Source organism: Chinchilla lanigera, unplaced genomic scaffold, assembly GCF_000276665.1.
Source record: "Chinchilla lanigera isolate Chin_1 unplaced genomic scaffold, ChiLan1.0 scaffold00021, whole genome shotgun sequence".
Classification (NCBI taxonomy): Eukaryota; Metazoa; Chordata; class Mammalia; order Rodentia; family Chinchillidae; genus Chinchilla; species Chinchilla lanigera.
The window spans coordinates 28116071-28137506 of record NW_004955422.1 but is presented as its reverse complement, the minus strand read 5'-3'; the positions used below and the strand labels follow the sequence as shown (position 1 = coordinate 28137506).

Below are 21436 nucleotides of genomic sequence, written 5' to 3'. Positions count from 1 at the left end.
GTGACTGTTGAGCTTCCACTGCTGTCTGGACAGGGTGGCTGTTCATCAAACTCCAGGTGGAGGAAGGGCCACGTGTATCTTGGGTTCTGCCACTGCCACACTGGCTGTGTGTTCATATTCTTGTGTTCTTCCCATTTCAGTGTCCTCATGTGAGAAAAATGAAGGTAGATCTGGATATTCCTAAGGATCTGTTTCAGCTCAGAATCCAGTCTCTGCCATCGACCTGTCACCCTGACCCCCAGCATCCCAGCCCAAAGGCAGGATAGCAGTGAACCACGTGGAGGTGTCTGACTGCAGATGAAGACTTTTATTGCTAGGGGTGGGGGAAGTGTGAGGCCATTGTGCCACTCAAGGAAGTGGGATGCCTGGGAGGTGATTCTAGCTGGACTCAGGGTGTCACTCTGACTGGATGGTGGCCCCATCTTCCCAGAGGGAGATGGATGAAGGGAAGAGGTGAAGACACTTGGAATACACCTGGAATGAGACATTAGAGGGAGGACATTTGCAGCTACAGCAATATGGGAGCTGCAGGTCACTGGACATGTGATGGGACTCACCTTTATGTGAACCCATTGTCCCTACTCTTTCCCTCCTTACCCTGCTTGTTCTAAGGCCTGGAGGAGGAAGTAGCATCTAAGTTTTGGAGTCTCTGGCCCCTGCCACTGGCCCATCCTCATTCCCTCCCATCTGGGAACAATAACAGATGTTAAAAGACTGAGTAGAGCCATGACTGGAGCCAGGGTTAGGATGAAGAATCTGATGTGGACCATGGATGAGTGTAAGGTCACAGTGAGGGTTCAGTGCCTGACTGTAGTTGGAGTTCAGGCAATGCCTGACATTAAACTCAGTCTAGAACTTGGATCTGAGTTCAGTCTGAGGTCAAAAGCAGAGTGCACTATCAGTGTGTGATCCAGGCTAAGTAATCAGAATGTAACCAGAATTCTGGTTCAGCCTGGAGCCAAGGCCCTGGCTCAGTCTATGACTGAGATGAGGGCTCAGTCTGCTGCTGGATAAAAAGCTAAAGCCCAGCCCACTTTTCCCTCCCCACAGGCCCCTTGCATTGGGCTCAGATCCAGCTCCTCACCAACAGGTGATAACATAGAGACCCTCGTTGTACATCCTCCTCAGATGGGGCAGGCAGGCTAACTGCCTATTGACATTTAACTGAAGGAACAGAGTCAACAGTAGGCTTCAGTCTCTACCTCTTGAAGCACACCCCAAGAGGTACCCTCCTCCAGCAGTCAATCTGGCAGCTGTGAGACCTCACATGTCACCTCTGTGAAACTCTGTTCATCTATAAAATGGATAAAAGGAAAAGACCTACTCCACAGGGCTGTTGGGAGGATCCAAGGAGATAGTTTATTCAGAGCACAGAGTATATTCAGAGCCCAACCATCTGGGTTCATGGCCTTTCATAGAAGAGCCACTTCCAGGGCCTTGACACCTTCATTGCCCCATTTCTATTGCACCAGCAGTTCCAGCATCTCATTCAATAATTCAGTCCTGTTCCAGAGCACAAACTGCATGCAAGGCTCCAGCTGGGTCCTGGGTATAGTGAGATGAGAAAAGGACAAAAGCCTTGAACATAGTCCCTCGTGATGAGAGATTCCTCCTCCCAGGTCCAGTCATGGCAGAACTGTCACCCTCTGGGGCAGCACCCTGATGGCCTGTCTCTGGGAGGATTTGACTATCACAGAGCTCAGTTCACAGACATGCACTGCACAGGACTCAGGTCTGTCCTTAACCTTGACCTTGACCTTCAGTGGATGGACTGATTGCTCCTCTGCCTGCCTGTCTTTCAGGATAAGCTCCTTATGGAGTGGACCACACCTGTCTTCACCAATCAACACTGCAGAGCTTAGAGCAGTGCTTGCCTAGCACATAACAGAAGCTCAATATATTATATTCAATAAAAGAATGAACCAAGTAAATGCACAATAAAATGTATGATGACAACCTGTGGCAAGTACTCAGAATAGCAAGAGTAGACCCTTATGGGAGATAATAGAGGATCCTGGAAATAGTTCTGAAGGATGCAGAGGTATACTCAGAGGGAGAAGGAAGGTGTTCTAGGACACTAGTGCAGCCTGGATAAGGTCCTGTGGAAGGAATGAGCCAGTGTGTAGGAAGCAAGGTGAGGATAGTCAAATAAAGCAGAAGGTACCTTGGGATTTAAAATAGAACAGCCAGGAGAGGAATTGCAGCAGCAGAGTATTATCTGACTGAGATAAAGTTCTTCTATACCTATTTTCTCCAGTGTATTTATTGTGAAAGGATGCACTATGGCTTATGTCTCCCCAAAGCCTCATGCATAGTAGGTGGGGCTTTTCAGATATGGCTGGCTCTGGAGTGTGTGATTAAGGGTATGTGATTATTAAATTAGTCCACTGATCAGTTTGACGTAGTTCTTAGTGTGAGTGTTACCTGCCTTAAGGGTGGGTAGACTAGATAGAATATGAAGAAACAGAAAAAGCTGCTATTGGCACTTGTTATTGCTGCTGCCTGTCCTCTCCTCTGTAGTGCCCCTCTGCCATGCCACCCTACTGTGAAGCCAGCTAATTATGGACTGAAACCTCTACAAACTGTGAGTTGAAATAAACTGTTTCTCCCCTTACTTTGGGTATTGGATATTTTGCCTCAGCAACCAGAAAATTAACTAAGACAGAATTTGGTACCAGAGAAGTAGGGTCATTGCTGTGACTATACCTAAACATTGAGAATGGCTTGTATGAAGAGTTTGGAATTGTTCAGAGATGCTGGATGAAAAAGCAGTCCTGCAATGCTTTAAACTGTACTTTATGAGAAATTCTGGTAAGAGCTCAGAAGATTAGAATGCTGATAAAAATGCTGCCAGTAAAGACCAGGCACTAGATATTTCTGTTGGGAAGAAGAACTGCAGAACATGTGTGTTATGCCTTAGCGAAAAGTTTGTCTGCATTTTGTCTGTATCCAGAGAATGCCTGAGACTGAGATTAATGTCAGTAGACTAATTAATCTGGCTGAAGAAATTTCAGGGCCATATAATATTGAGGCTGTGGCATAGCTACTGTTGGGGTGACTTTAAGCCAGATCTAGGTTGAGAATCAAGAGCAAATAGCTCAACGGAATGATTTAAACATTTTGAGTTTTGCCAGAAAGGAAACCCCAGTATAGTTACAGCCTGCAAAGATGGAACAGAGGAGAAATTGGTTCCTGTAAAGACTAGCAAGAAAAAGCCAAGTATTTCAGAACAGGAGAATAGAAATGATGGCCTGAGGACATAACACGAAACAACAGGATTCTACCCTTTGCAACCTCAAAATTGCAAAAGTGAAAGAATTTTCTTTGAGAAGAGAGACTCATAACACCATGTTCCAGAATAACATCAGCCTGGGGAAGTTATTCCTCAGGATTTTGTTCATAGGCACTAGATCACTACAGTCAAGAGAGAGAGAGAAGCCTGGATACTGCTCCAACTGGCAACAGACCTTGGTATCATCCACGTGGTGCTGGTTTTAGGTGCATACAGAATGGAAGAGTTGTAGGGTCAGGAAGGCTTCCACCTAGATTTCAGAGGGCCTTGGAGGCTGGGTATTGTGCACCTGTGAGGGCAGTGAGGCTGTGAGTGTGAAGCCAAAGGTGAAGTGGAGACCTCAGAAGGTTGGAGAAGCCAGGAATATGGCTGAGGAAAACTGCAAGAAAGGAGCAGAACTGGCTCAAGAGAGAAGCCCTGGGAGCTGCAACCACCAGCAGTGTCATAAGGGTAGAGACACTTAAACCACTTGGAGTTCACATCTTACCACAGATTGCCTCAGATGCTGGACATGGAAGTATAGAACTTAATATTTGCCTTGATGGATTTTGATCTTGTTTTGTTTCCATTCCTTCTTGTTCCACTCTTTGTATCTTTTGGAATGGAAAGGTCTATCTTGTGCCATTGTGTTTTGGAAGTGTTTTTTCATTTTGTACAGGGGCTGTCAGCTAAGAGTTTGCCTTAAATCTCAGAGGAGACTTTCAACTGGGACTTTTCAGCAATGCTGAAACTGTTAGGATTTTGGCAACTCTTGGAGATGGACTAAATGCCTTTTGTATAAAGGGATGTGCCCTGCCTGAGAGGAATCCCTAGAAGAGTCTGCCCCTGTGGCAACTTCAGCATGGCCTTGGACTCCAGGAACCCAAGCCTCACAGGACTGAGAGCAGCCCCCTCTCAGAGTTGTGTAGAGAAGGAGATGGCTGGGTGACACATGTGCTCAAGTTCTCGGGTCAGATGCCCGCCCCTCCGCGGGTCAGATGCTGGGTTTCTGAAGCTACCTCCTGTTGGCATGTAGCCCAAGCATCAATCCACAGAAACTATCTGGGCTGTGTGAAGAGGTGATGTCTCCTCTCTGCAGTGCACAAGGGAGAACAGCAGGGAAAGACCTCATCTGGCCTGAGCAAAGACAGCAGGGCAGTGACCTGGGTCCCCCTGTGTAATGGCAGCAGTAGCTAATGAGGGCTGTGACATCACACCTGAGCCAGGGTTATATACACAGCATTCTTATAAGCCCAAGTTAAAATGTTGTTCGGACATTTGTCCTCTGCATTTCCTGGAGGAGTCATTTCACCTCTGTACTTTCAATTTGCCCACCTGGAAAAGGAGTGGTGAGGATGGAGTAGACTCCTGGGTAGTCCCAAGACAGCAGTCTATGGAGGGGTTAATGCATTCAGCAGAGTGGCGCAGTCTGTGAACCACCAAGCACAACCTGAAATGAGCTGAGTTCTGGGCTGTGGATGGAGGGCCTTGGGTAGAATCCGATCTGGTGTCTATAGGGCAGGGAGTGTCCCCTTGGTCCCTGAGCTCACTAGCAAGTTAGGGCCTCCCTTCAGCCTGGCAGGCAGGTGTCCAGGTGCTCAGGCCTGGCAACAAGAGATATAGAGAGCTCTGGGAGTGGATACTATGGGTGCCTCAGCATTGTCGAGAACAGTCCCCAGCTCCAGGGAGTTAAGGGAGGGTCAAAAAGAGATAGGGATTCTATCCACATGTCACTGTGCCTTATGGCCCTGCATTCTGTCAGACTAAGCGGCCCCTGATTCTCCACAGGTCCTCAGGGTCCTTGGGGAGGATTGGAGGAAAGCACTATTGTGGGTCGCCCCAAGGATATCACTGTCATGTTCTCACTGCTATCTCGATAGAGCAGGTGCTCACTAAACTGTTGGATGTGAGACTAAATTGACCCAGAATTCTGTCACTGGCACGAGACAGTGTCCCATTTCCTTTTTCCTCTCTATTCCCATTTGAAAAGCGAGGAGGTAGGTCTGGATATTTCTCATTGTTTCTTTCATCTCCAGATCCAGGTCTCTGCCATCCCATGCCCCGACTGTCACCAACTATCCTGAATGATGGAACAGCAGCAAGCCACACAGAGGATGCGTAAATGGGTTTTTATTGCCAGAAGGAGGAAAGGTACAGACACCACTGTCCCACATGAGGAGATGAGGAGTATGAGAAGTGCTTCTGGCCAGCTCAGGCAGTCACTCTGGTTGGTGATGCCCCTACCTTCCCAGATGGAGATGCGATTAGGGAGCGAGGCAAGGCCCTGGACACACACCTGGAATGAGGTATCAGGAGAAGGATATTTGCAACCAAGGCAGCCATAGCAGATGCTAGTCACTGCACATATGATTGGCCCCATCCTGGCCTGGACCCATAGTCCTGGCTCTTTCCCACTGTGTGTGATCTAAGGCCTTGGGGAGGGGAGTGGCACCTAGGTCTTGGCGTCTTTCTCTAGGAGCTGGCACTGACCCATCATCTTTATCCTCCCCTTCTGGGAAAAAGTGGGCAATGGGAAAGATTGAGTAGAGCTATAATTTGATCCAGGCTTAGGCTGCAGTACCTAATCAGGACCATGGGTCAGCCTAAGATTATGGTCAATGTTTAACCGAAATTGAGGCTCAGTTAATAACCAGCATTAAACTTAGTCTATCACTCAGATCTGTGCTCTCAGTATGGGGCTGAAATCAGAGCTCAGACTCAGTCTGTGACCAAGGCTTGGAGTTCAGAGTACAGTAGAACCAGAACCAGGGCTCAGCTGGGGTCAAAGCACAAGCTCAGTCTGCTGCTGCTGGAAAAAGAGGTGAAGTCCAGCTCCCTCTTCCCTCTCCACAGGGCCCCTGCACTGAGCACAGAGCCAGCCCCTTACCGACAGGAGACATTGCAGTGGTTCTCCTCGCTCATCCTCTTCAGATGGAGACATGCAGGTTAGCTGCATGGTGAAGTCTGGCTAAAGGGACAGAACCAAGAGCAGGCTTCAGTCTCTACCACTGGAAAATTGAAGAAAGATTGAAGCCCAATAGCCACCACCCTCCAGTGAGTCAGTCTGACAACTGTGGCTTCTCAGACATGTTGCAGCACCTCTCTGAGCCTCACTTTGTTCACCTGTAAAATGAGTACAAGGACAGTGCCCACTCCATGGGGCTGTTTAGTGGATCCAGCGAGACTGTATGCTCAGGGCAAAGAGTGATGACCCAAGGGTCTGGATTCATGACTTTTCATAGAAAAGCCACCTCCAGGGCCTTGGCATCTGCACTGCCCCATTTCATTTGGTCCAGTGGTCAGGCAGTCCCACAATACCTGGTGACCTGAAAGCTACAGAGAGTTTCCAGGTACAAGAAGAGAAGCCACAGACCCTACCTTTCTCATGAAGGTTGTTCCTTCTACTACTGTGGGTCCCTTAGGCCGAATTGCTTGATAGGGCAAGGCCAGAGCTGCAGGCTGCCCTTGGAAAGCACGCTTTTTCCTGTCCTGTGACTTACCATAGATCCCCTCAAGAGAGTTCACCTGCAGACCATCCAATGAGCTTTGGATCCATGGGAATAGCTGAGAGCCAGAGAAAAGAGAAATAAAGTGGGGTGGGAAGCTAAGGACAGATGGATCTTAGCTGGGGACACACTCTGTGCTACCCACGGAGAGACTTGGTTCTAGGGACTTGAAACCATTTCACCTTAGGATTCTAGCATGATGGAATCCTAGCAGTCTGAAATCTGAGAGCCCCATGGCCTATCACCTAAACCTTACAACATCAGAATTCTACAACATCAAGAATCTGGAGTGTTCATATCTCCAGAGTCTTGGAACCCTTGAACTTGGGAAATCTGGCTTTTAAAGGTGCCATGGCTGAGATAAGGGCTCAGTCTGCTGCTAGGAAAAGAGGTGAAGCTCAGTCTTGCTTTTGCCTCCCCTCTGGCCCCTTGCACTGCAGCTCAGAGCAGTGTGTTTTAGATCATGCATAGTGGCAGTGAATGGACACAGCAAAGGGCTTCAGTGTGGGACCTAGTGATGGCCACTACTGTCAACCCCTCCTCACTCTCCAGTCTGAGTTATGGACAAGAGGGCTCCCCTTGATCTCTCAAAGAGAAATTGGTACTTCAGAAGGAAAAGTCCAGAGAATATGGACAGGGCTGAAAATGCCACCCAGTCACCTACCAGGCCTTGCTCTGTGCCCCAGGGCATGGGGGACTCACTTGATTCTGTAACAAGGCAGAAACTATCTTCTTCAGAACATCAATCACTGAGTCCATGGACCTGTTGATCATGTCATTAGCTCTGGAAGAAATAGAGAAAGAATGAAGGCCTGACAAGTGGTCAGGCCAGCCACGGGCAGCATTTGGATGTAGGTAACATAGGCCTGACTGACCTTTCTCACTTCAGAGTTGCATCCAGATGGACTATTACTTAGCATCCCACACTTGGCCAGTGGCTCAACCAGTGCCCAGGAGTCCTCTTACAACCCTGAGACTTCATTCATTCATTCAATCAATCATTAAGTCACCCACATTCAAGCCACATTTTCAGAGCACCAACCAGATGCCAGGCCTCAAGCTGGGCCCTCAGAACAACAAGATGAGCAAAGGACAAGCAGCTTTGAACCTGGCCACTCAGACAAATCTACCAACACTGCCTCTGCCCACCCCTGCCCTCAGCATAACTATCACCTCCCATGGATGGCTCTGACAGCTTGTCTCAGGTAGAATTTGGCCGTCATAGAGCCCTGTTCAGTGTCATGGACTGCACAGGACTGGGCTCTGTTCTTGAGAGTCCTCAGTGGATGGACAGATCATTCTTCTGCCTGCCTGTCCCTCAGAACAAGCTCCACAAGGATAGGATTTCATCTATCCTCACCAGTCAGGGCTTCAGAGTGGAGTCTTGTGAGTGAGAATAGCAGGAACCTCACCAAGATCCTAACAGCAGAACCTCACTAAGAAGGAGGAGGTGCACTGAAGTAGAGTGAGAAGATAGGTATAATAAGTAGCCAGGATGGTCTGTGTAAAAGTCCTATGGTAGGAAAGAAAAGTGAGGGTGGGTTCAGATTAAGGACAGTCTACATGGGACTGTTTCAAAGTACAAAGGAGAGCCTGGAGAGGATTTGAAGCAGCAGCTGTGTGTCATTTGACAGAGGTGGATACAGACCAAGAATAGCAAGGTCAGTTCCCCGGGGCTGCTTGACAAGGTAGTATCTAGCAGGGTGCAAGGCTCTGGATTTGCATCCAGATTTCCACACTAACATCCAACCATGGAGTATTTCTTGATTTTAGGGATCTTCAGGCAACCTGGGATCAGACTTATTTGTAAGGGGGGTGTGGAGTGACCTCTGGTCATAGTCACTAGGGGTGAGAACCATGGACCTAGCTTTGTTCCTGGTCAGAGACAACCAGCATCAGTCCTCAGCTTCCAGATTAGTTTCTTTTCCCAGTTACTGACCATGGTTATCTTTTCTCTATTTAACTTTTTGTCTGTGCCCAACCTCCTTTCTAAAAGACATTACTAAAATGTATGTTTTACAGATTAACTGGCACCAGGAGAGGATAAAGGACAAATTCATCTCAAGAATTTTCCAATGGGTGCATAATGATTTGAGGAAATCTGAAATCAGAGCCCATGATAAGCATTGATCTGCCCACTCCTCTGAACTACAGGGAGGAGAGTAAATAAAAATTTAATATTAATTATTGCTGAGGAACATTACATAATGATAGAGTGGTCAATTCTCCTGGAAGACATAATAATCCTCAGCATATATACACCAAACCACAATGTTTAGAAGAGAGTCACCAAACACTGACAGAGCTGAAAGGCAAAACAGGCAAATTCATAAGTCTGGCTAAAAAGGTGACATCTTGCCTCAGTGATGGAGACACCCAGTTAATGGGTTCAGCATGGATACTAGAACTATGGTGAGCTTACTGTGTCCCAGGCTCTATGATAGATGTTTGTATTTTTCTGCTCCATGTTTCAGAAGCCTATGAGTAGGATCATTATTATCCTCTGAGAGCCCAGCTCTACAGAGATGATGGGCCTTACCTGTCCAGTAAGGAGATCGTGATGGTGTCTGGGTCAACAGTGAATTCTCCCACAGTCACAGTGAAGAGATTGGTCTGAGGTACTGGTATAAGTCTGATTCCAGTCAGGAGGTCCAAGGAGACCTCTAAGTTGACCCTCCTGCAAATGAGGGGCCTATAGGAAATAGGATTCACAGTGACCAGAAAGCAGGAACTTCATACACAACCCACTCCTGTTTCTGTACCTCTGTGGACATTTTGTAAGATGTCCATAGGTAATGTCAGCATTGCCTGGGGAATGACAACATGGTCCACATTCTTTGTGGCATTTACATGTTCATATTAGGGTTTCTTCTCTGAGCCACTTGGGTTCAATTTATAGGAAAACTATATTCAATATTACACTGATAATTAAAATAACAGTTAACAGTTTGAGGACGAATTATTTCTAGGCATTTGAAGTGCATTCAGAAAGCATTTCGCCTGGTTTAGTCCATTTAATCATTACAACAATGCTATGAGAGGGGCTGGGGATTTAGCTCAGCGGCAAAAGCGCCTGCCTGGCAAGCGCAAGGTCGTGAGTTCGGTTCCTGGTACCAGAGAAAAACCAAAAAAAAAAAAAAAAAAAAATGCTATGAGAGAATCATGCTTTACTTTTGAAATTTGGTGACATGAGTACAGAAAGGTTAAGTAGTTTACCCAAGACTTCATACTAATGCATTTAATTTCTAGAAATTCATTTTCTTGTTTGTGTGGTTCTGGGATAGAATCAGGTGTCCACACACGCTAGGCAAGCACTGTACCATTGAGCTACAGCCATAGCCTAAAGAACTTCTTTTACACATGCTTTCTCCTGCCACTTTCCTGCCTGTCTCTTCTAAATTTAAAACCTTAATGTCCTATTTTGTGTGTGTGCTCTTTATTATATTATGCACATTATTATGTGAATCTAATGATTACAGGTATTTAGAAAGAATCTTGAAAGACAAAAGAACACTGGAAGAAATTTTGCCAAAGAATTATAAATATTCATGTCATCTTAATTTTACAATAAGATAAATTTACCATTAGGTAAATGTCATAATTTCAAAAACATTGTATACAGCATTCTTTAGAAGAGTCTAGGCTATCACCAAAGACAACCAGAATTTTTAAAGATTGAGATTCTAGACCTGGAAAGTTTCCCTTGTTTACAAGTTGGGAATTGGAGGTTGAAAGCCACATAGTCTCCCAGGAAGGTGAGGATTAGCAGACTGAGGTTCACCAGCCATTCTGCACCATCTCTCCCAGGTCTGACTACACATACTCACAGGGCTGCAGTGACGTTAGCCGTGACCAGAAACCTCAGGGTGATACTTCTGCCATCTGTTGCCTGTTCAGCCTGGATGTTCTTGATGACAGTCTTGCTGATTCTCACCCTGCTCAAAACCCACCATGGTACCTTGTTATTGCCCAGGCAGACATCTGTGAAGCCCTTCTGTATACCAGAGTCATACTGCATATTTGGGCCCCACCAGTCTTGCCCTTGTAAGTCACCCTCCAGGCCTCCAATCCTCCTCAGAGGATTGCATTTTAGGGCACAGCAGATTGAGGCTCTGACAGATGTGGTAATTTTCAAGGGGAACAGCAAGTGCCAGAGCCCAATTTCAACCCAGATCTGACTCCAAAACTCCATGGGTCAAGCCACTATCTGGGGCTAAGTGGAATGAATTTTCCTTCCCTGAATGGGAATTTAGCCTTTTATCTTCTGATGTATTTGGAAAAGACATGTTCATTCTTCGGAAAGAGCTTTAGACACCAGCACACATGTGGAGGCGAGGATGTATAGAATCTTCACTTTCATCCTAAAATTACAAAATGTGGGAACACAAACGCACAGATGCTCATATTACCCTGTAGCCCTACCTCTAATCTTTTCAAATTTGGTGGGGCTGGCCTTAGAGCACTTCAGGGCTGCAGAGGAGAACAAGGATGGTCTATTTGTTTTTGATCCTACACTGACCTCCCCTTTCTAAGAATCCCCTATGTTTGGAGCAAAGATCACCAGGAAGGATGAACACACCCAAAAGACTTCTCCAGACTTGGAAGCAAGTGAGGCAAGGCAAAGTCCACCACATTCTCAGTTTTCTGGATCTTCCTTTTAGCAATGAAATCTGGAAACACCATGGGGTTGAGATTCCATTGCCAATGAAAACCTGCCAATACAATCCCCATTTAGTGTCCTGTACCACTTAGGAAACAGCTACTATGCTGCAGGTGTCAGATTTGCCCATGTTATTTCATTTTATCCCTGAAATGATTCAGTGAGTAGATGTCATAATTACCTTTGTTTTACAGATGAGGAAATAAAAATTCAAGGAAGTTAAGAAATGTGTTTAATCACAGAGCTAGGGAATCCTTGATACTTTCATGCTGCCTCTAAACCAATACATACTGATCCTTTATCAACAAAGCAATCAATCATTTGGCCAGGAAATTGATCTCAAATTGTACGCACCTAAATGTAATTTGGAAGCCTATTGCTCTAAAAGACATGCTCATGTGAGTTTGAAAAACTAGGTGAAACAAAATGGGAAAGTGAATGAAAAAATGGAAAATCTACAATTAAGGAAAAATATAGGACTTTGTTATGGCTTGAATCTAGACGTCCCCCCCCCCAAAAAAAACTTGATGAACCCATAGGTGGGGCTTTTCAGAGGTAGCTAGATCTAGGGTGTGTGAATATGGATTAAGGGTGTGGAATAATTAAATTAGTCCACTGATTGGTTTAGTACAGCTCTGGTTGTGGGAAGGCCCACCCTGGTTGTGGGTGGCACCATCAAATAGGCTTGTAGCCTGGATCAGATAAAGGTCCAGAAGGCTTGCTTCTGGCTACCTCCCGCCTGCCACTCCATGTGCTGTTTCTCCTCAGTCGTGCCCCCCTGCTATGGCTCCCTACCTTGGAGCCAGTCGACTATGGACTGAAACCTCTACAACCTGTGGGTTAAAATAAATCTTTCCTCCTTTAACTTGTAGGTGATGGATATTTGGTCCCGGCAAGAGAAAAGTAACTAGGACAGGCTCCAACCCTTGAAAGTGACAAATAGGAGTCCCTGAGAATAATAATTCTTACTAGGAGGAGAACAGAGTGTCTTAATGGGAGGTGTACATACAATAGGAGGATGCGATAGAATAAAAGGCATGATGGATATTGGATGGGAAATATGAAAGGAAATAAGGATATGTGTAGAAAATAATGCAAGTGAGAAAAACAATTACTAACTCAAAGAGAAACAGAGAATCATATAAGAAAAGAAATAAAATCACAGTAGTGCAAGCTGGCTTCCCAGTGGTCAGACTCTGCTTAGTATAAAGATAGAGAGAATGGAGATAAAACTACCTGTGGTTATAAAACTCACTAGGTAACCTTGATCCTGACACTTTTTCTCTTGACTTCAGTTTTCCCAGCTTTGAAAGAGGCTGGGTATCCTTCCTACATCTGTACAAGTTGCTTAAAGCTTGAGAAAGTTTCAAAGAAAATGATATAAATGAATGAGTGAAGGATTGGATGGATGGTTGGATGGATGAACTCATGGATCTCATCTCATGTTATGAATTAAAGAAGGAAGAAAGGGGAATTTGAACCCAAAGTGTCAGGTTACCATGGAACCTTGTGTTTTGGAGGCTACAGAGAATTCAATTTCATTCTCTGTCCTCACCATCTTAAGAGATGGCACCACAATCCACCTTGCTGTCGCAGGTTCAACTTTGGAGTTGCCCTCGCCTCCTTTGCTCACACCAGCCATCTGTCAGGAACTCCCATTAACACTCTCATTCCAGATGGTTCCCTCTCCTATAAAAACTGATTGTCAATGTACTGTTAGTGTTTTCAAATAAAGAGAAGAAAAACCCTTGTTCTTTTAACAATACAGCATAAAGTAGAGGTACATTTTATCATGAGTATAAGTAAGTCAGTAGGTACCTAGGCTAAGTAGGGGTAACTTCCTTATTTCCCAGTCACTTAACACCAGTCAGTAAGGTAAAGTCCAACAATCCAATAGGAAAGTATGTATGAATGTGGAGAAAATACTGAAGTTAAAATATATGAATGGATAGTAAGTATACATATCTGAAACCAAAGAATTTTCAAAATGAAATACAGAGTGAAAGAAGTTATAGTCTTTTAGAAAGTTGTCAGTGTAATTGCTCATGATGGAGTAGAGAAAAAGATGCTCTCATAGGTTATGGGAGAAAGTGTTATTTCTCAAAATTCCCATCAAATAAAATGTGCATTATTTTTTAACTTGAGAGATCTCACTTTTAGAAATTTGTCCTCCCTATGTACTGGCAAAGTTTTTCAAGATGTAATATGTTAAAGGATGTTTATTGTTGGTTTCAAAACAAATAAGATCACAAGTCAGGCATTGAGAAGCCCCCTTTCTTAGTAACCCACCCACAAAAGGAATTCCCTGGGGCAGCCCCTGACATGGGAGGCACAGTGACTGGGAGTGAACTTTTGGGTCCCACAAATCCTCATCCCACTGACTCACCTTCAGCTAGACTGTCAGCAGTCTCAGGCACATTCTGCAGAGCAGGTTTCACCTGGCCCACAGAATTACTTCGACCATTGAAAAGAAAACCTTCTGAGATCCCCGTGAGCAGGTGGCACAAGAGAAGAAGCTTCCAAAGCTGAGACCTCATTTTTCCTGACACCTGGACAGTCATGTGGAGAACAGGAATGAGAACAGCCCAGAGGGAGGAGGAATCTTCCAGCCCTCCTGTTATTCTTCCACTTAACCTTCTTTCAGACAGATGTGGTTACCTGCTGATTTACAGGTGAGCAGCCAAGGTCAGAAAATGGGAGTACAGGGACACACAGCCAACAAGTGCAAGGGCTAGGATGGAAAAGGTAGCCTTGCCTGCACATTCGTGGTCTTTACACAAAGGTGTTTTGCACAAGCTCCCTGCTGTCTCAAATGTCTTTCAACGTCTTCACTTCGTCACCTAAGTCACTTCTTCCTGATTCTCTGGCTTCAGTCAGACATCACCTCCTCTGTGAAGTTACACCAAGCTCTACACCAGAGTCTGGCTGGGGGCCTCTCCATGCTCTTCAGAGGACCCCAGGGCCTGGGGTAGTTTATCTTGGGGTTCCACAGCCGAGGTTCAAATCCCTACTCTGCCACTTGCTCTCTGTGTGACCCTCACCCTGATGAGTCACTGTGTCCCCCTAGGCCACAATTCCTCCTTCTACATTAGAGGTGATGAGCAGGGAGGGGATAATTTTGCATCCTTGAGGCAGCTTTCCTGTCAGTGGCAGTGTAGTCCTCACCAGAGTGAGGATGAGGTGAGGACCATGCCACTGTCAGGCACAGCTTGAGTGGGCTGAATTCTGGGCTGTGGAATGAGAAGGTCTGAGTGGAGAGAGGAGCTGATCTCCATGGGACATATTAGTGACACCCAGGTCATTGTCATCACAAGGGAGGCCACATCTAAATAATCCTCATCTGTACTAATGAATGTGTGTGAAATGGTATAAATGAATGACTGAAGGATTGGATGGATGATTGGATGGATGAATTAATGGATCTCATCTCATGTTATGAATTAAAGAAGGGAGAAAGGGGAATTTGAACCCAAAGTGCCAGGTAACCATGCAACCTTGTATTTTGGAGGCTACAGAGAATTCAATCTAATTCTCTGTCCTCACCATCTCAAGGGATGGCACCACACTCCACCTTGCTGTCACAGGTCCAACACTTGGAGTTTCCCTCGCCTCCTTTTCTCATCTGTCAGGAACTCTCATTAACACCTCTTGTTTCTAACCTCATCCAAAGTGTCCTCCTCAGCCACCATAATTGTGGCCTGAATTACTGCAAAGGGTCTGACCTGGTTCCCTGTCTTCTGTACTGGCCACCACTCCCCCTTGTCTGCACAGCAGCCCTAGCAAGCATTAGAAAATGCATTCAGACCACGCCACCAGTCTAAACTCTGAGCTCTCCAGTTTTCTGTCACACACAGAACAAAAATCATTCCTGAGATACACTAGGCCCTCGGGGATCGTGCTTTCTACCCCTGTTCCTCCTTGCCCATAGGCCCAAGCAGACACAAAGGTGACTGACACTGACCCTGTGCTCTCCCCTCACACTGCAGGAGCTATATAAGGTTCCACTCATAGAAGGGACAGCACAAGCTTTGCAAATGTCACCACAGCCTTGGTCCATTCTTGGCAATGCACCCTCTGTAAGAAATCATGCCAACAGCTAGGTTTGGGGTACTAGCTGTCCCCCTTTTTGATGTCCTTTCTTAGTACACAAACTGTCTTCAGGGATGTTTGTTAAATATCAATTACTTTCAAGGGGACTTTTCTAGGATTCTGGGTCTTATATAGCCAGCTATAATTTTGCCTTTCTTTCTTTGTTTCTTTGTTTCTTTGTTGTTTCTTTCTTTCTTTTTCTTTCTTTCTTTCTTTCTTTCTTTCTTTCTTTCTTTCTTTCTTTCTTTCTTTCTTTCTTTCTTTTTTTCTTCCTTCCTTCCTTCCTTCCTTCCTTCCTTCCTTCCTTCCTTCCTTTCTTTCTTTCTTTCCCTCTTTCTTTCTTTCAAAGAAAATTAGAGAACAAGCACAATTGAAAAGCATGAACACATTGTCCTTGGATCTTTGGCCACCTCAGCACGGGGGAGGCGACTTTGTCAGTCCTGCCTCCTCAACACTGTGTTCTCAAGACACAGATGTGAAGGAAGGAGATGCTCAGAGCCTGATGCCTGACACTTGAGGGAAGATTTGGGGCCAGGGGACCTTGCCCAGCAGTGAGCACTGGATCTGGAGCAAAAGTGATACAAAATCAGGTACAGGGAATAGCAGGTGCTTTGGGGTCTCTGGAACCAGGGTTCGCCTCTTGCCTCTGCCTCTTGGCTGGTTAGGGGAACAAGATCACAGGGCAGAAGGCGCTTGTGCGGCCCGCAGAGCTGGAGGGAGGAAAAAGAGAATGTACCCACCGCTGTGCTCTACAGTCACCCCTCTTCATCCCCATCTCCCTGAACCTCAGCTTCCTCTTCCCCAGGGCAGCAGGTGGAGAAAAATGACACAAAGTCCCAGGGTCCCAAGAGGGTGGCGGGACATGGGACATGTGCAGAGTGTAAAGGAGCCACCTCAGCTGAGACTGTCACAAAGGAGAGCACAACTGCCTAGGCCACTCCAACCCCTGGGGGTTACAGAGGGGAGTGGGACAGAGAGGCAGGGTGGTGGTTCAGGGAGCCTGGCTATAACAGTGCAGACTGTGGGCCCCACTGTCCTTCACTCAGCAAGAAGAGGTGCTAAAGTCATTAAGTGCTCAGTGACCGGCACTGTGGACACTGCGGATCCATGCAGAAAGGCCAGGCAGTGTCCTTATTCCCCTGGAGCTGGCAGAGTCACCTGCAGACCTGCAGTCTTCAAGTAGCCTTGCTCTTGAGCATGATGTAAAGCAGGGCCTTCTGGTAAGGTGGGGTTCCTGGGAAGGTACAGGGAGGGCGCTCAGGCCAGGGTGCTAGAGAAAGACCACTCTGAAGAGGTTACATATGAACCCAGCTTAGCAACAGTGCCGCAGGTGGGAATGTCCTCCCTGGTGCCTTAGGCTGTCTCCCACAGGGGATGATGGGGAAGGCAGGATGCTTCTTCTTAAGCTTCTCCTTAGAGGATGGGGGGCTGCCATTCATTTCTGGGGGCTCATTCCTTACCATGGGCCTCTCATTCTCCCCAGAATTCCTCAGGCTGCTCTCTGTATGGTTTTATTCCACCCTCATGCCACACAGGTGAGAAGACAGGGACCCGGAGAGACCCAGAGGTTGCTGCTGGAGCTCTTATCTAGGCCTTGGCCCTACATACGGACGGACATATGGACATACAGACCACTCATTCTTCCCAGCACTGCCTAGGTGCTGCGACCTCTGGGTCCTGGAGCTGAAGGTGATAGTAACCTTATCTGTTATAACCTCCTTTGCCAACCAAGTGGATTTCCGAAGAACCTGACTTATTTAGGGGAGGAATTTTGAAACCATGACAAAAACTTTAGTTTTTTTGTTTTGGTTTGTTTTTTTTTAAGCACCAGCTTAAAGAGTATTGCTCCCAGCCCCAGTTGACCATGGTCTCCTAGTGCTGACCTCCTGGCCTCCTGAAGAATGAGTTTTCCGGGTGAGCTCCACGTCCCCCCCCCACTTTGCCTTGTTCAAGATGCCTGTGGAGAAACAGAGTCCAGACAAAAGGGGCCAGTTCTACTGAACTGTGGAGACAGAAGGCTAGATGTTGGGTCGCCACTGTGGCAGGAGTTCAAAATCCCAAAAGGTGTGTTACAACACAGTGCAAGCCTCAGGTTTGGTGAACACTTCCCGTGGCTCACTGGGCTACTCTAAACCACCCCAGTACTAAGTGAGACTTTGAGGAATCTGGCAGAAAACAGCTGAACTTGAGAGGGCTTTGCAGGGATCATAGTGCCTCCACTTGGTGGTGCTGGGAACTCGTGAGTTACGGGGTAGAATTTCTCTTAAGACCCAGGAGAGTGGACAAAGGGCCCTGTCTGGAAATGAATACATCCAACCTAGAGTGGGTGAGGATGAGCAAAGCCAAATCAGAGGCACCTACCATAACCTAAACCTAAGCCATAGCAGGATCAAAGGGTCCACACATCCGCTGTCTTTTTTTGTGGGGGGGCAGTACCAGGAATCGAACTCAGGACCTCGTGCTTGCCAGGCAGGCACTTGTGCCGCTGAGCTATATCTCTGGCCCCCAATCCACTATCTTTTTGAAATTTGTCTCCTCCTCTTTGGAAACTACTACCCAATTCAGAGTCTGCACACTTTTTCTTTGTAATGTGTAGCATCCAACAAAAAAGGATGAGATGACTAAAAACCAAGAAAATAAAATACACAATATAGGAACCCATAGGTGATGCAAATACGAAACTGTTAAGCCAGCAACAGGGCGGGTGTTGGCTCTGGATGATCCCGTGGTGATGCCAAGGCAGTAGAGTCAGCTTTGGAGAGATTCTCTGTGCAGCTAAACGGATTTGGGCACCTATAGAAGTCCACTGTACTAATTCCTGCCTATCCCTATTTTACAGATAGGAAAATGAGCCTCTGAGCAAAATTATGCTTCCTCTGAGCTTTAGTCAGTGACTACAACACAGTTCTTTTGCCTTGCAGTGTAGACTTTACCCAGCGTCTCCCTAAAAAAGTAGCTATGAGGATTCAACAAGCATTTTGAAAATTGCCTGGCTTGGTGCCACTAAATAGAAGTTAATTTTGGATGTGCAAATGGAAGTTTATTTTTATCTTTCCCTGGCCCTGACACTGTCCTTGGAAGCTCCCATAGCATTTTTAGAGGACTTGCACACTACTACAATTACAAAGGAGAGGGGTGACCAGAGGAACACCCTTGCGTCCTAAGTGTGGGGACAACACAAAGTCTTTGCACTGACCTATGTCACAGGACAAATGTTGATGCATTTTACTTTAAACAGAAGGAAATAGAAGTGTACAGAAGTGAGGACACTTGTCTATTCTTACTTCTTTCACATTTTTGTATTTTCAAGGACAAATAAATGCCTAACAAGGAAATCATCTTTCCCAGCCTTCTTTGCAACCAGCCTTGGTAAAGAGGGTATAAATAGAAGTTCAGGGTTGAGTCTAACTAGAATGTTTCTTAAAATGATGGACCCAGTTAGGAGATCTGGATCTCTCTTTTCCCTCATTCCTTTGCTTGATCTAAGGCAAGGTCAATGGATTGCAGCAATTATGCTATTAGCATGAACACCCTACCAAACCAGCCTACCTCTATTCTTCTCATTACTGCTCCAACTCATTTCCTGTGCTAGCACCAAAAATAACTTGCAAGAGATCACATTTATTGAAAGCTCTGGTCTGGTTCAAATTGTGATTTAAGAAAGAAACAGGTTAGAGAGAGAGTCATAGCAATGCTACCTGGATTTCTCCTGGGAGGTGTGGAGATGCGGTGGTCTCTGTGAGTTTGTTCCTAGAGGGTTAGGAAGTAGGGTGATCTATATAAATGATGACGGACCAGATTCTGGGGAGACGTGGCACTTGGTGATAGACAGCTAGGAATCCCTGGGACTCCCTCCATCCCACCACATCCATCCAACTCCTCCAAAGCAAACATCCCTGCCCAGGGGAGTCCAGGAAGCTGGGGCTCCCCAGGATCTCCAAGGCAAACAAGGCAGGGGACAGCAGCCATGGTGTGACAACACTAGAGATGAATCTATGCCTCACAGATGTCATGAGAGAGAGAGGTGGGGAAGTGGCTGAGTCCTAGAGGGTCTGAGAGTTGAAAGTCCTGTGTCAGACAAATTTCCTCCTTAGAATAGACCCCGAGCCTCTGAGGAAGGATGCTGTTTTGTCAGCATGAAGGGGAGCAGGTGTCCTGGATTCAGGTTCCTGACTGTTATTTTGGAACTTTGAGCCCTAAACTCCTCCTGAACTTGCTCTCTGACACTGGTCAGCTCCCCTGGTATTTCTGGGCCTCAGTTTGCCCATCTGCAATATTAGTATCGAACACTGACAGGCAGTTTTTACCAAGGCTTGTTGAGTCCTCCCTGTGTACTTATAACACAGGAAGGGTTTATTAGCCTGTGTACAAACGAGGAGCTGAGGCTCAAGGGAATCTAGATCTTTCCCCAAGGTTACAGCATTACTCTATGCAGAGTGAGGATTAGTCTCTAGCTCTACCTTCATCCCAGCTTGGAATCCTGACCTTATACCTCATGTCCCTCCTTTCAGAGCAGAGCTGAAGCTTCCTTGTGGATTGGGGACTGTTTTCTGTCTCACTGAGTTTGGAGACCTAGGGACAGATGCTATTCATCAATTACTCCAAAATTCATGACCAACTCGATCCTTCTTTTCCACTGTATTAACACCTGGCTGTGCTGGGTATGTATCAGACATTGGAACTGATCTCCCCGTGGTGATGGTAAGAGGAGGGGTATGTGGGAAGTGTAATCTGTGCTCCAGATTGGTTTAAGGCTGCCGCGAAATGAAGCATCAAGGAACTGCCTGGATCTACTAATTCTCTTTTCCCATGTGAGGACACAGTGTCTGTCACTTTTATCATTTCTGTCCCTTCTGCCATGGGACACTGCAGCCACAGGCGCCAAGTTAGAAGCAGAGGTCCAGCTCCCTCCAGTTTCCATATCTGCCTACATCATCATGGACTTCATATCCTCCAGAAGTGTGAGAAATAAATGTCTTTTGTTTATATGTTTCCCCATATAAGGTATTTTGTTATAGCAGCAGGAATAGACTGAGACAACAGGTATTTCACATGACTCAAATAGTCCATGTTTATGAAGGCCTGATTGTTAGAGCCAGCTCTTCTTTGTGGATTTAGAGAGCTGTCTGGGACCTCCACAAGCCTGTAGTGCGTGTACCTCCCTTGTCTGTACCAGGTGTAGTGCAGCTGTTAGAACCAATGCGCTCTGTCCCCCTGCCCCTCAGCCTCCCTTTTCTGAAGAATTTATTCCCTCTACCTCCGGCCTCAGTGGTGTTTGGCACACAGAGGTGCAGCATCCTGGCTGAGGGAACACAGCTGTGGGAAGAAGGAGTTCCTTGCTCGAACACAAAGGGGAAAGAGACCAGCCAGGGGGCAGAGAGAACAATATCAAGGGGGCCCCACCTGGCCTGCACATAAGAAAGCAAACCAGGAAAGTGGTGACCTGTGCGGGCCGGCAGTACAGTCAGCCAATACGAGCCAGGACACTGCCTCTCTGCACCAGAGGGATTTGTCCTGGGGCCTCAGAGCTGGAGTTCGATTCTGCTCTGCCACTTGCTTTCTATGTACCTGGATGAGGCACTTTGCCCCTGAGAGTCTCAGTTCCTGCTCCCGGTAGTGGGGATGGAGGGGACTCATGTGTGGTCCTGGGGCAGCTCTTCCTGATGGTGTGGTGCCATCAGCAGGGTGACACAGCCAGGTGTGGCCTGGGATGGGCGGGACTTGGGTCTCCTTTCCTGGTAGTTACTACAGAGGCTTAAAATTGTAATACAGAAGCACTCTTCCTACTAAAGACACTTTGGGAACATGTAGTCATTTTTTAACAGAAATGTGTCATATGTTGAAATATAATTAATTATTGCTATTTGGAAAGCAATTAATAAATATATTTTAAAGGTTTTTCTGCCGTAA

General features: G+C 46.4%; 1 protein-coding gene across 12 annotated transcripts in view; it reads right to left on the bottom strand.

The window, feature by feature from the left end:
* Window positions 1-1470: 1470 nt before the first annotated feature.
* Window positions 1471-21436, bottom strand: part of LOC102003561 (BPI fold-containing family A member 2-like) — a 142954-nt gene continuing 122988 nt past the window's right edge. For 10 of the 12 annotated variants that reach the window (XM_013514267.1, XM_013514264.1, XM_005384852.2 and 7 more), the window contains 8 exons: window positions 13824-13986; window positions 11357-11489; window positions 10605-10712; window positions 9317-9469; window positions 7480-7561; window positions 6772-6835; window positions 6159-6239; window positions 5393-5567 (listed from right to left, as the gene is read on the bottom strand). In XM_013514267.1, coding sequence (XP_013369721.1) covers window positions 6199-6239; window positions 6772-6835; window positions 7480-7561; window positions 9317-9469; window positions 10605-10712; window positions 11357-11489; window positions 13824-13986 — 744 coding nt within the window. In that variant the 3' untranslated portion in view covers window positions 5393-5567; window positions 6159-6198. Of the gene's footprint in view, window positions 1546-5392; window positions 5568-6158; window positions 6240-6771; window positions 6836-7441; window positions 7562-9316; window positions 9470-10604; window positions 10713-11356; window positions 11490-13823; window positions 13987-21436 lie in introns of those variants that run through there. The other 2 variants (XM_013514274.1, XM_013514275.1) reach the window with 2 other exon arrangements.